Below are 14810 nucleotides of genomic sequence, written 5' to 3'. Positions count from 1 at the left end.
CTGTCATGCTGAGAATGGTTGAAGATTGGAAGGGCTATGGTTACTAGGGTAACACACTTTTTGTTATTATCTATGGTGGTCTTGTCAATAGTACACCTTATATTTTTCATGCTTTGTCACCTCCTAGTACATGTGTATTGACTTTCTGTACACCCTAAAGGGTTGCTCATATAATGCTTCTTTCCATAATCAAATACAGCTCCTCACTTAGCTTTGTGTTTTTTTATATTCAAGAATGCTTAAACTTCAAAGCTTGTCAGAATTTACATCTCAAAACAACTTTCTCCATTATTCACATCAAGAGATTCCAGCAAATGAATTTACATGTTGAGATCACATCGCGTAAATTTATGTTTTTAGGGGTAAAGCCCAAATTATGATTGATTTAGAAGCAAAATCCTTATTTGGAGCAAAATCCTTATTTATACATGGCATAAATATAATTCAGATGTTTGCAAATCTCTTCACAAAACACTTTCCAATCCTCTCCATGCTTAACATTGTTGTCTGGATGATAGTGAAGAAGGGCTTTCTTAAGGCTAGCCTTTACTTTGTCCTTGCTCCCAAGAAGAGGCACCACATTCCTGTTCAGATCAGGATGTGGATGCGCTTCATACACATGCTTTAAAAAAGCTTCTGCCCCCTTGCTTGCTTCTCTGTTTAGAGCCTGTGTTTCGTCTTTCAGCCGTTGCATCGCAGGCTGACGACCCTTCTCATGTTTCTCCTCCTCCTCTGCAGCTACCCTCTCTTGATGTGCCTTTACCTGGTCCAAGCAATACTGATACCACTCTGTCCTTGCAATGCTCGGGGACATTACTGTCAATGCTAGCCGCAATGCTTGAAAATGGTACTTGTGGGCTTCCTTGGGCAATTTCAGCACATTGGCATACATCCTTCCAATCCTGCTGATAGCCATGGCCTCAGTCTCCATGTCCAGCTCGCGTGTCGCTGCCGATGCATGCCTGTAGCAGTCTAGTGCATCCTTTACTTTCTCCATATCCATTTCTTCTTCATCCAATAATGCCTCTGAGATGCAAATATCACCTAAAGCTATAGCTTGCATAGCCTCACAAATGGCAAGGTGCACATTCACAGACTCTTGAAGCTCCTGGATCTCATGAAGCAAGACTTTTTCAGCTTGTTCTGTGACAGAGCAAGAGGCCGCCTTCCTTAATGGAACACAGCAATCATGGAGTAAACTTTGGGAGCCCTTGTGATCCAAACTCTTATCTGGAAGCGTCATGCAGAGAGCTTCTTTGAAAAGAGCATCAGCATAGCTCTTGTAAGCACGAAGTTTTACTTTTATTGGTATACCAGTACTATCAAATGCCTGGGATACATACTGAAGAAGAGGGCTATGAGAAACAGAAAGCAACGATGTCTGTTCGGAGGCCCATTCAACAATGTTGTTCATGACATTTTCAAGTTGATAAAGCCAGGGCTGAGGTTTGGCTTTTGCACCATGCTCTTTTGCTCTGGAAAGGGATTCAACAACATTGAAAAGATAGATTTTGCACACAGACAGATGTTTAGCATTAGTAATATGGAGCTGCCCATCCTGACCGTGTCTAGGCTGCAAAAGCTGTTCATTCAGCTCAACTTTGCAAAAGAGCCACTGAAGCATGCCAAGGTTCTTGTAAGCAGAGGCTACCTCGTCATCAGACAAGCTGGCATTGAGAGCTTCCTTGTAAAGCTGAAGTGCACGAGCAAGTTTGCTTCTTTTGATTGTGATGCAGAAACCTCCTTCCAAAGCTTGCTTGTAGAGAACATTGCCTTCAGCACGCAGGCGTGCCGATGGGGACGCGGGAGTTGAGGAAGAGCCAGAGGTATTGGTTGTCATTGACATTGATCAGTACTGCATTTACTGCATATGCCATAACATCGTTGATAAGCAAATGAAAGAGATTAGATATCAAGTCCTCTGTCAGAAATGGAGGCACTCAGCAATAGATAACTTTAGAGTTAGTTGAGATTTCCTTTGTGAGCAAGGACACGAGTCAACATCGCCTTCGTATTAGACTCATCCCAGTCATAGACGGCCTGAAGATGTTCATCATCCAAACGGTGTGTAGAGCACCCAGACTCGTCCCATACTGAGCGAGGCTCAATTTCAGACACAATTTGCCGTAAGCCTTTCTTTTTGTAACATGCCTGACCTTTATCAATAAAAGCATTTAGATGTTTCCAAGAGTATTTTTGAAGTTCATACTTTGGCCAAGTTTTAGAGGTTTTTATTGGAAAAATCGAATCAGAAAATCGAATATCATTTGAGAGTTCATAGCAAAATGAAGGGTAAGTTAAACTAGTCTTGCTTGGTGGGCCTTTGCCGTACATAAGCTGATAGATTCTGGAGCGCAACTAGTTACTTGGTTAGTTGGTTGTGATTGTTGTCGCCTTGGGTTTTGTTGTGGTGACATGAGAAAATGAGTAGAACCTATTGATAGGCACCAAGAATAGCTCAGCTTGGGACTTGATGAGCATTGGGAAGAAGCAAGTTGTGTCCCATAGTGCTCCATATACGACAAAGACCTACTAAAAAAGGATAATTGAATCGAGCAAAACCTACTTTGGTAGTTATTTGCAGATTGCATCATTCAACCTAGTAATATCGACCATTTAGTCTCTAAATCGTGGGAACCATCTTTGAGACACCCGTCTTATTCTCAATCAAGCATAGTCGATTAACAGACTATAAAAAATGAACTACACTACCGACCTGATAATCATGTACGAATGTGATCCAATTGTGCAAGCCGACGGACAATGGTTGAATCAAGCTACAAAAAAGCAATGTGAATAGTTAAACATATCGTCTTGCAATGAAATGTCACCGATTGAAACTGCAAAGTATACAGTGCACGTCATGCAGAGGTGCCATACAAAAGTATGGTGGAGAGCTGGCACTGTGGTCTCTCCAAAAATTATAAGAAACGGAAGCCGTGCCCTGCCCCATAGCGTTTATGTGTTGCGCCAAGCAAACTCATAGTCACGGGGTGCTGGATACAGATAACGAACCTTGTAGTATTGTCGAGTTGAAGTCGTGCTTGTGCAATTGAAACGTCCACTATTGTGAATATATATCCTCCCTGTCAGACACAAAACACACGTTAAGACAAGTAGAAAAGATGCAGGATATAGATTAAACTTAAAGAGAAGCAGATCGAGCTAACTTTATGTTCCACATCATAGACGTATTGGACTTCTACGTAGTGCGAGAACTGCCCTCACTTTGCATCCTAAAACCAATGAGCCAGAGCTTCGTGGCCCAGTCCTGGCTGGGCATATCCCGCAATCAATGCATTTCAAGAGACAACATTTCAGACATACATGTCAACCAAGGTAGTGGCATATGCCTTCAAGGGGATTTGACATATGGCCAAAGCACTTCGAAGATTAACGAGGCCTTTCCCTCGAGCCCCCGACTAGAAATCTCCTTGTGTTTAATTTTTCCATGTATATGTGTTAGGCTAGTAGAAGGTGACCTCCTCGTACTGTGGGACCAATAGTGTGCTTGGTTGGCTTTTGGCTAGAGAACAAACAGAACCTTCAAGAGAACGACAACGTTTCCTTCAGCAAGGTCTCCTATGGAAAATTCACATTGGTAATGGAGTAAGATACAGCTTTTTTTGGTTAAATGTGACCGCCGTGTGGCCGATTGTGAGCTCAAGAACCTGAAAACGGACATTGGGCTCACCAAGTAAATAAAAAACCTCTGAATTTCAATAACACAAATAACTTTATATTTGTATATAAAAAATTTCTTGTCTTTATTTCATGCGCGAGCTTTTTGCTGTATCTTCCTTGCAATCACAACCTGCTTCGTACAAGAGCTTGCAAGCCGCGAGGAATCATTGCTGCTCGTCTTGGCTTTCCTTGATTCACTCGATTCGCTTCTCTGTAGACATTCATTTCCCTTGCTTCATTCGTTGATTTGCCACTCATCAGCTCGTTCCGTCACAAACCTACTCACATGCTTTTTTTTTCTGGAACGTTGCTCGTTCCACCTATCTGTAGGCCACACTTTTTCTCCTCTCCTCGCTCTCGTCCTCGCAGCGCACTGCTCAATCGTCGACCTCCCCTCCTGGTTGCTCGCACCTTCCAAAAAAATCTTGAACAACTTCTCGTCAATTTGCTTCTGCAGTGCTGGTCAGCTTTTCTTAGATGCCGCTCATCGGCGCTTTCAAAAAAACCAGCGCTGCCTTCTTCTCACGTTGCTCGCTTGCCCAATGCAGCTATTTCTCTGCCTACAAGGCCTTCTTCATTAGGCTTGTTCTTGAATCGCGATCCATCCATTACGTATCACGATCAATCGGTGAGTTTGTAGCCCTCCTTATACGGATCGCGATCGATTGTAGGCACCATCTCAAAGGTCTGCAGAGCAGCAATCTGACCGTGTGTGAGTTGGCGAACTCGCTATAGGAATATAGTCGATGCCAATTAGTGCACCTTGAAGTCAGATCGCAATCCACTGTTTGACAGTCAGAAATTCTTTCTCATAGGTGTTTTTTTTTAAGAGTCGGATCGATTGCTTGACACTCAGACGACGTTTCCTTCTTTCCGCCGCTCTGCTTACCAGTCTTCTCTTTAATTCGACGTTGCGCTGCGCCGACGCTTATGCATCGGGCTCTAAAAGCGGTATAGATTAGCCTACAGTGGTGATTGGTCCACGTGGCTCAATGTATGGACCTCGTTTGGGAATAGCTCCTTAGGCTCACCAAGTATCAAAATTACGGTGAGGCTTTATGCACCATGATATGATGATTAATTGATCTTAGTGATGTGTTTCATTGACTTAATTATATCAAAAGACGCATTCTACGATTATCGTCAATCGGACTCCAGAATCATTAGTTACGGCGTTTTGTATGTCCAAAATCAATAGTTTAATATGAGACAATTAAATTGTTCAGACTAAAGGATAGATTAATGCCTTAGACTATGGTTTAGGATAAGAGTTGACCAAAGAAAAAGCTAGAAGAGATTTAGGCTAATTCTATGGGAAGGGGGAGTAATTTTGAGAAAAGGAGATCTAAAGAGAGAACTTTTTGAATCACTCACGAAAAAAGGCCGATCCACGGAGTTCTCCGGAGTTTTTATTGGAAACGTCGAAACGAACAACTTTCGTATTGAACACTTTTTCATCCGAGGTAGTTTAAAGAGAGTTATGCTATTTTTACCAAAACAAAGTCAACTTTTTGCTATTCTTAGAACTCCCTCCTCACCCCAGGTGCCTATATAAGAGCCTCCAGCCCCTCAGTTTCACACACTCAGAAGCTCTCAGAGGTTGAAGCTCTCTCTTGAGGCGACTCCCCTCTCTTGAGGAGACTCCCTCTCTTGAGTTCTCCATAGCCATCACCTTCTTCGTCAGCGCGTTGCCCCTCGGTTTTCAGAGCTCTCTCTCTTCTTGCCACCTTCTCAGCAAGCAAGAAAGTAGAAACTCTTTTGTACTCGTGGCGGCCAATCTCTCTCGCTACACCACTTCGACATGATGGTCCCGAAACGTGTAACACGAAGCTTCTGACAACCCAGCGCCAAAGAAGATGCAGAAGGGAGCATCTTCTACACCAATAGTCAACGTCCAACCACAGGGGTCAACGTTAGGAGAAGCTATGAACAACCATCTTCCAACACAATACGCGATATACAATTGGACCTATCATTAATCGAGTAACTGTATTTATAATTATGCATTGTTATGCATATTAACTTAGTGTGTTAAGCCTAGGATTACCTATAAACTGTCCGTAAAACGTGATTGAATCACATGAAACAAACATGTAATTTTTTATAGAGAAAGTAAAAGATTGTTTGATGAAGACTGTTGATTAGCAATAGAAATTGCATGACTATGTTTGAGAATTGTATGAAGGGAAATTATTGATTGTATGTTGGAGGAACCTCGCGGATAGCAGGATGCCTCATGGTTAGCGGGATGCCTTGCAGGCAGCGAGATACATTGCAGGTAGCGGGATGCTTCTCGAGTAGCGAGAAGTTGTGCACTTCGCGGTTTACAAAGAAAAACCTTTGTAAAGGCTCTGTTGGTTAAGTAGAGGAAGTCCGTGGTTAGCGGCAAGAGTCTTGTATTAAATTCATTGATTATGACAGGAACTGCCTTGTTAGAATTTGATTAATCATTGTATGGGTGATATTTGAAGGACTGTTTTAACGAACATTGTACCATAAATAATCAATGAACAATGCTTGTGTATGTGAAACAGCGTGGTAGTAATTAAATAACAAGATAATGGATGAGTCGTTGTCATGAGCCTGTGGCAACTTTAGTTGTTGATTTTTCTTTTGGGGGATTTTTATTTGATTTGTTGAACCCCTCGAGAAATCTAAACGGACAAGAATGTCCAGTGAGAGTTATGGCCGGACAGTTAAGGTCCCGATAGGCCAAGGCCGGACATTTAGTTGTTCTAAATAGGCCAGTTAGCACTATGGATGGACAAGAATACAAGAGACTAGCGAATTTGGATCACCAGTAGAAAATGACTTGATTTATGGGCTACATTACATTTTTGGATGTTGCCATAGTCTACAAAGATGGTCAGATGACCAAAGGGAATGCAATGGAAGCATCTCCTAAATTTTAAGGAGCTACTATTTTTGACCAAGAAATGTGTTTGAATCATTTTGTCTGGAATGATGAGATGGTCAATTTTCACCAAAGTGGTGATGTCAAAATCATTACAGATTGGAAGATTTTTAGAACAGTGTGTTTAAAAGGGGCAAATGGGACACGTGGCTGTTCTAAGTCGATTTGCCAGTTCTCTCTCACACACAGAGACACAAAGATAGCGTGGGATTTTTTGGGGAACTATTTAAGCAAGACAGCTGTTCCCTCTTAATTTTATCGTGGATTTTCAGGTGACAACTTTAATGGAAAGCTTGCCTTGCCCTGTCTCTCATGTACTAGAGGTAGAGCTTGCTCCCTCTATGTCACTCTCTTCCTTATGAGCAATGGTAATGTCCCACTAGTGGGCTGATCATATGACTATGAACACTTGTGTGGTTTCATGCTCAATGGCTGAGGCAAAAGCCTCTTAAACAGGTACCAGGATTAGCTAACTGCTAATCCCAAGCAGATACTCACGAGGAAACACACATATCTTGAGAATTCTCAAGATTTTCTGAGGGCAAGTAGCCCATAAGGTGCGGGAGCCTGCAAGCTATGCACACAGGTGATTGGCATGCAAAACGGAGCGTAAATCAGAGAATTACAGCGTGCTGTGTTTTATTGCAGGTTTAGGGTTTTGCCAGTTTTCTTCACTGTTATGCTCCAGAAGCTCCGTGGGAGCTAGGGGGACACTGTCCAAGCAATTTGGAGTGTTTTAGGGCAAAAACCAGGGAATTACAGCTTGCTGAAATTCTGTTTCAGCAATGGATTTGCGTGTATTTAGGTGGTACCAAGACACCTCCTACTCAGGGATACTAACCAGGTATTGTTATACTGCCAAAATGCTATCGAAATTTGGCCAAAACAGTAGCCTTTGTGAACCAGGACAGCTTGTAAGCTTTTGTCAGTTGTTTTCCCTCTTCTTAATTGAAAAGAAATACCGCAAGGGGCACCTACCTTAGGGGCCAACAGGGTGTCTGTGTCGGCCACAGGAGCATTTATCTGCCTGTGTTTTTTTATTTTCTTGTGTGTCATTAAGTTCAGGTAAAGTGGGCGACTAATAATTGGGTGAAAGCATTTTAAAGTTTGTGGATTACAGCCCTATTCCAATGAACAGGTCGATTTCATGGTTCCTATCACCAGGATTTGAATCACTTTTTCCCTAAAGAGTGAGCCAGGGTCTGTTTGGGTGTTGACACAGTGTGGTGCATTATGGCTGACAAAAAGGAAGACAAGAGAGAGGAAGCGTCTTCAACGCAGGAGAGACAGATCCCTATTGTTCATGAGGTGGGTGTTTGTTCCTCCTCCTGCTATGGCTGAGCCACAAGTACCTACGGCTGCCTCTATGGATGAAGATATTTTCAGGACCCCAGGTTCAAGGAGTTTTTGCAACCTCCTTTTGTACCACAACAAGTTGGGCAACCTACACAGATTCCGGATCCTGTTGAGATCCATGCTTAAGGCAAGCATACTGCATATTCAATGGAAACACCAGCGCAGCTTGCGGAGTCGATGGAGACTCCAAGATCACTTCCCGTTGTTCAAGAACAGGTGGGGGGAAACGCCAGCTTCATAGGCATTACCAGTTCAGTCCGCCACTTTACAGCAACCAAATGTTGGTTCAAACGGACAGGGAAGCATTTTTCAGGCATTACCACAAGTTTTCCCATCGACCTCTGTACATCCTAGGTACTTTGGGAGTGGATCTGTATTCCAAAGTATGTCTGGTTATTCGCCTGGAAATCAACTTTATACGCCAGAAACAGTGTTTGGGGGTGCACAGAGTTGGATGTCAAACCCCATGTATGGCAATTTAGGCATGCAACCCGGTTTTCAGGGCATTCGGGGCAATTCTGGCATGCCACAGGGCACTTTTGATATGGCTGGTTATCAAAATCAGCAAGCAAGTATTGCATCTACAAGCCCTAGAGTCATTGGTCCGGCAACTTCTATGCCGTCTGTCTGTGTTCCTATGTTACAGGCACTTCCTATGGACCCTTTGACAGCTTATGAGAAGCCAAAGCCATACAAGGAAGGTGGTGCAGTAGTACAGTTTGACACCTTTCGTGGATTTGAAGATCGAACGAAGGCTCTCTCCTTCTTACAACAGTTTGATGCAGCATTTGCTGGAGGGAACTTTACAGAGCCGTCTAAGGTCCGGAAAGCTGCTACTGTCACAAAAATACGGAAGCGTAAACTGACTCTTAATTGTACTTCAAACACTCAAGAGAATTAAAGAGAGAGAAAGAAAGCTTGACACTTCATTGGGGACCAAAAGATGGGCTGGTCCCCCCCCATAAAGAGATTATCTTTATTACTAAGGGAGAATCTTTACAAGCACAAGAACGGGGCAATAGTCCGTCCTCTATTCTTTCTTTTTTGCTTCTGACTAAGAGAGTGCGAAAGCTACTCTCTGAATACTGCGAGGATTTTCCCTCCACTATGAGATTTTGGGAAGCTCTCGAAAACGAGAGTCTATCTTCCACCAAAACTCAACAGAAACTCTCGAAAATGAGAGTCTACCTTCCGCTAACTGTGTCCCTATTTCCATAATCATTCCTGCAACAAAAACAAGGAAGAAACACGCAAAATGCACGCACACATGCTTGCTGTAATTTTCTGCACATAACCTGAAAATGTTACCTAAGCTCCTTCCAAAGCCGAAATAGAGACCTTTTTCGTAATGGAATCGCACCAAACTTTGTGTATGCGTAGTGTAGGTAGAGAAGAACCAGATTCTATGTGTATTTTGCTGAAATTCACCCTAAAAGAGATGATTAGGGACTGAAAACAGAGAATTTACAGCCACTACACTCTACGAAGAGAGTGCCCGTTGCAACTTCTCGCGATGAAACTTTACCGAAAGCTGGCTATGGCTATGAGAACCCTTGTTCTAGACAATGGGAGCATGAGGCCACCACATATGTCGCAAGGGGCTGCTTCAAGCTTCCATGGAAGGCTCCAATGCGTAGACCATAGTCACAATAGGGGGGGTAGGAGCACTGTCAACACTCAGAAGTGGGGGAGGGGGGCCTCTTATCAAGCAAGCAAGAAGCGAGGGCGCTAGGAAGAGAGAGAGAGTGAGAGTGAGAGGGTTAGTCTTGCATTGGTAAGTGTGCCACTTGGCACACTTACTTAATAACTTAAAAACCCTTCAACTTTCACTTTTAAAAGTTCACAAACTATTAATGAAATATGCAAATTGAACCACAACTGCACACATAGATGCAACCAATGAAAATGTTACCTGCTCCCCAGTGCGATGCCGTACCAGCACTGCTCTGGCATTACCTGTTCGCACTTGTCCGGTCATTTGGTCCGGCATAAACAATTTAAAAATACTTTAACTGACTTATCCTAAGGCCGTAAAATAATTCAGGCCTTAAGGTTATTATTCTAAGGACCCCATCTCATTCTTGTGCTTGTGCTTGCACTTGCGCGCGTATTTTTCTGAGCCTGAAATCTAAGGCTACAGCCTACTATCTACCCCTTCATTGAAGACCCGATTTCCCAATCACTACGGCTTCAGGGTATTTTCTGCTAGAGTCTCCCTGAGGTGCACTGTCCAAACTTGGACGCACCTAAGGCCCCAGAACTGATAGATCTATTCTAATGTGTACACAACTAATTAGATAATTCTTTTCTCGTAAATAATTAATATGTAACTATGTCAGACTTTGTAAATAATTAATGTATTTACGAGAAAAATTATCTAATTAGTTGTGTACACATTAGAATAGATCTAGCAGTTCTGGGGCCTCAGGTGCGCCCAAGTTTGGGCCAGTGCACCTCAGGGAGACTCTAGCAGAAAATACCCTGAAGCCGTAGTGATTGGGAAATTGGGTCTTCAATGAAGGGGTAGATAGTAGCCTCAGATTTCAGGCTCAGAAAAATACGCGCACAAGTGCAAGCAAAGGAATGAGATGGGGTCCTTAGAATAATAACCCTAAGGCCTGAATTATTTTACAGCCTTAGGATAAGTCAGTTAAAGTATTTTTAAATTATTTATGCCGGACCAAATGACCGGACAAGTGTGAACAAGTAATGCCAAAGCAATGCTGGTACGACATTGCGCTGGAGGAGCAGGTAACATTTTCATTGGTTGCATCTATGTGTGTAGTTGTGGTTCAATTTGCACATTTCATTAATAGTTTGTGAACTTTTAAAAGTGAAAGTTGAAGGGTTTTTAAGTTATTAACTAACCAATGCAAGACTAACCCTCTCACTCTCACTCGCACCCTCTCTCTCTTCCTAGCCCCCCCCCTTCTTGTTGGCTTGATAAGAGGCGCCCCTCCCCCACTTCTCAGTGTTGGAAGTGCTCCTACCCCCCCTATGTGAGTATGCTCTACGCATTGGAGCCCTCCGTGGAAGCTTCAAAGCAGCCCCTTGCGACATATGTGGTGGCCTCGTGCTCCCATTGTCTAGAACAAGGGTTCTCATAGCCATAGCCAGCTTTGGGTAAAGTTTCATAGCGAGAAGTTGCAGCGGGCACTCTCTTCGTAGAGTGTGGTGGCTGTAAATTCTCTGTTTTCAGCCCGTAATCATCTCTTTTAGGGTGAATTTCAGCAAAATACATATAGAATCTAGTTCTTCTCTACATACACTACACATACACAAAGTTTGGTGCGATTCCATCGCAAAAAAGGTCTCTATTTCGGCTTTGGAAGGAGCTCAGGTAACATTTTCAGGTTATATGCAGAAAATTACAGCAAGCATGTGTGCACATAACCTGAAAATGTTAGCAAGTTGGATACTAGGAAGTGAACTCAATAAAGGCATAAAGTCAAGGTGGGATCACCAACAGAAAGTATCCGACAGTTAAGCCACATTGCACTTTTGAATGCAGTCCCAATGAGGATAGATGGTCAGATGACGAGTGGAAACCCAACAGAAGCATCTCCTAAAAATTAGGGAACTGCTTTTTGGGCCGTGAAATGTGTTCGCGTCATTACCTTCGGTATGACCAGGGGAACGTTTTATTACTCTGCTACAAAGTCAACTGATGCACCACTTGAGAGATTTTTAAGCAGGAAGCCCAATGCAAGAAAATTACATGTATGAGTACCAAGTGGCACTTATTGGTTAACTTTACAAAGTCTGGGAGAACAGAACTCGTAACTGACTTTTTGGAGCAGTTTTGGAGGCTGTGAATGCTGATTTTCAGCCATTTCTCTCCATTTTTGAGCTTCCCATGACTTTGCCTAGGTCCAAGGAGCTCATTTTCAGCATTGGAAGGCATCGGATGTGTGTTTACAGGGATACGCAGGTTTTGGAAGCCATGAAGATCTTCCCCTTTTTGCATCTATTTGTTCACACATGCATTACAGGTCAAGTGCAACAGAGGGGGCGCTCGATTTATGCTGGGAGGATGCTTCATTGAGAAACTGGTCATAGGTTAAGAGCTATGGAGTGCTTCCTTTCGCTCTTATGTACAGTGCGGTGCCAGGAGTGATGCCCTGCATGCTACGCACTGCTCTCTCTCTCCCCTATGAGCAGTATGTTATGCCCCTCTAGTGGGCTTTTCATTTGACCAATGTACAGTTATGTGGGTTCATGCACGATTGCCGAGGCAAGAGCCTCTTGCACAGGTACTGGATTAGCTAGCGGCTAATCCCCCGTACGTACAGGTGAATTCGGAGAGGTTTCACGTCAGAAATCTCGTCCGATTCAAAGGGCGAGTAGCCCTACAGGTGCGGGAGCTCGAGGTCTTGCTACAGATGCGACCGGCATGCGAAACGGAGCCCAAAACAGGGAATTACAGCCTGCTGTGTATTTTTGCAGGTTTAGGGTTTCTGCCCTAAACAGACCCTAATACCCCCGTGAGGTTCGGGGACGCAAGGGGACCGCTGTACAGGTGAACTGGCGCATTGTCGGGGCAGAAAACAGAGAATTCAGCGTGCTGCAGATTCTCGCCAGGTTTTGCAAAGTGTCCATATGCGTCGGGAAAGTCACCTATTGCGTGGGGATACTGACTGTGAAGCGTCCTAGTACAGTTATGTTGACGAAATCAGGCCAGAACAGGTGTTTCTTAGCCTAGATTGTGCGGGGCAGCTTGTAGGAGATCACAAATTTTATTCCCTCTGTTAAAGAATAAAGAAATACCGAAAGGGGCACCAATTTTGGGGCCTACAGGTTGTCGGCGTCTGCTCGAAGCATTCTAGCTCCCGAGCCGTGTGTGTACTTAGGTGTTAATCCCCGTTACTGGTTACCCTTGCAAAGTACTCTGTGTGTGTCTAAAGTAAAGAATTTCGGGTGAAAGCCAACGCCTACCGCCCAACGGGCCGGTTTCAATTTGCTTCTGCTTGGTTGAGCAATGAGTTTGAGGTCGATGTTATGTCAGCTTGGCACAATCTAGATGCATCTAAATGCAAGCATTTGGAAGATTATAACAGGAAGTTTTGGATGGCTTTGCTTCCAGTTACTTCGTACTAGATTGTGCCATTGACCGAGCAGATAGAGAAATACTGTTGTGCGCTGCCCAAAGAGCTTCGGAATTATTGTACAAAGACAAAGGTTACCACCTTGACTCTACTGATTGAGGATGCCAACACAAGAAATGCCTTATTGCTGGGACAATCAAGTGGTTTCAGGGGCAGCATTAAAGAGGACAAATCAGAGAAATTTTCAGCAAAGAAGCCATTTAGGAAACAGATTTCTCAGACTTCTCAAAACACAAGTAAACCATGGCAGTTTAAGAAGAAGCCATCCCGGTTCTTTGGACACCAGTCAAAGGACCAAAAGAAGCCTTTTGTGCACAAATCTCCTGAAGAAAGGAAGTCTTTGATGGATGAGGGAAAGTGGTTTGAGTGTGAGAAGACTGGTCATATTGCGTCCAATTGTCCGGACAAAAAGAAGAGACCAGCTGATTTGGAAAACAAAGAGGACAGTACAGGAAAGAAGCCCAAACCTTCAGCAAGTTTTGTGCCAGATATGCTGGGAGATTAGCCAGCTGCAGATACCAGTGAGCTTTGCAGAGCTTGGGGTAAAGTTAGGGATCAGAATGTGCTCATTTGCTTTGATCCTGGTACCAATGTAAACTTCATCTCACCAGAGTTGGCTTCTACTTTGGGCATCTGAGCAAATGAGATAGGATACATAGCAGAGGCAGGATTGGCCACTCAGAGTTTGTGACACCTATTCTTGGAAAGTTGTGTTTGCATAGACAGTCTTATGTGGATGGAGAAGACTTTTATATCATCCCACTTGAAGGCAGTGATGTCTTGTTGGGTATGCCATGGATGTTCAGAAAGCATGGTGTGTTGGTGCCTTTAACAAGACACTGACCTTGGAACACACAAGAAAGACTCATGTCCTTGATGTCAAGCTTAAAGGAGAGTCCGTTCCAGTTGTATCAGCTTCTGCTATTACTTCTGTAATTAAAAATCACCTTTCTGCGTACTTGATTTTTGCATGATGTTAAAGATAGTGATGAGTTAAATTTATCTGTGTTAGATAAAGACAGGTCAGAGTTTTTATCTCAGTTCAATGACTGTTTTTCTGACTCCTTACCATCACAGTTACCACCAGAGAGGTCTGAGGATCATGCGATAGATTTGGTGTCAGGCAGTAGCCCACCAAATAGACCTCCGTATAGGGTTAGTGCAGCCCAGCAGAAAGAGATATTGAGCCAAATGAATGAGCTGTTAGAGAAGGGGCTAATTCAGCCAAGTTCATCTCCTTTTTGCTCACCAATGCTCTTAGTGCAAAAGAAGGATGGTTCTTGACGCATGTGTATAGATTACCGCGCATTGAACAAGAATACCATCAAGAACAGGTTCTTGATTCCAAGGATTGATGACATCCTTGACCGCTTGGAAGGAGCGTCAATTTTCAGCAGGATAGACCTTAAGAGTGGATATCATCAGATAAGGATTAAGCCAGAAGATGTGCACAAGACTGCGTTTAGAACCACGTTTGGTTTATATGAGTTCTTAGTAATGAGTAATGCCTTTTGGCCTTACAAATGCTCTTGCTACGTTCAATTGAATGATGGATAGGATCTTCCGTCCATACAGGCACTTTGTTGGAACATTCTTTGATGACATGATAGTTCAAAGAATGAGAAGGAGCATAGAGAACACTTGGCAACTATCACCAGGTGGTGTATTTATACAGTTGCTTTCTCTTGTTTTATTAATTTAAATAAATACTTCTTTTCTTTTTCTCTTTCTTGAGCTATTGTTGCTTTGCA

General features: G+C 43.3%; 1 protein-coding gene across 4 annotated transcripts in view; it reads right to left on the bottom strand.

Moving 5' to 3' along the window:
• Nucleotides 1-262: 262 nt before the first annotated feature.
• LOC147464891 (uncharacterized) overlaps nt 263-14810 on the bottom strand; it is a 42691-nt gene continuing 28143 nt past the window's right edge. For 2 of the 4 annotated variants that reach the window (XM_086517011.1, XM_086517007.1), the window contains exon 3: nt 263-1864. In XM_086517011.1, coding sequence (XP_086373137.1) covers nt 419-1846 — 1428 coding nt within the window. In that variant the 5' untranslated portion in view covers nt 1847-1864 and the 3' untranslated portion in view covers nt 263-418. Of the gene's footprint in view, nt 1865-2716; nt 3087-14810 lie in introns of all 4 variants that reach the window. The other 2 variants (XM_086517004.1, XM_086517002.1) reach the window with 2 other exon arrangements.

This window comes from Adiantum capillus-veneris, chromosome 1 (assembly GCF_014529385.1).
Source record: "Adiantum capillus-veneris isolate H3 chromosome 1, ASM1452938v2, whole genome shotgun sequence".
NCBI classification, from domain to species: domain Eukaryota; kingdom Viridiplantae; phylum Streptophyta; class Polypodiopsida; order Polypodiales; family Pteridaceae; genus Adiantum; species Adiantum capillus-veneris.
The sequence above is the reverse complement of the archived record's forward strand: the minus strand, read 5'-3'. Positions and strand labels throughout refer to the sequence as shown.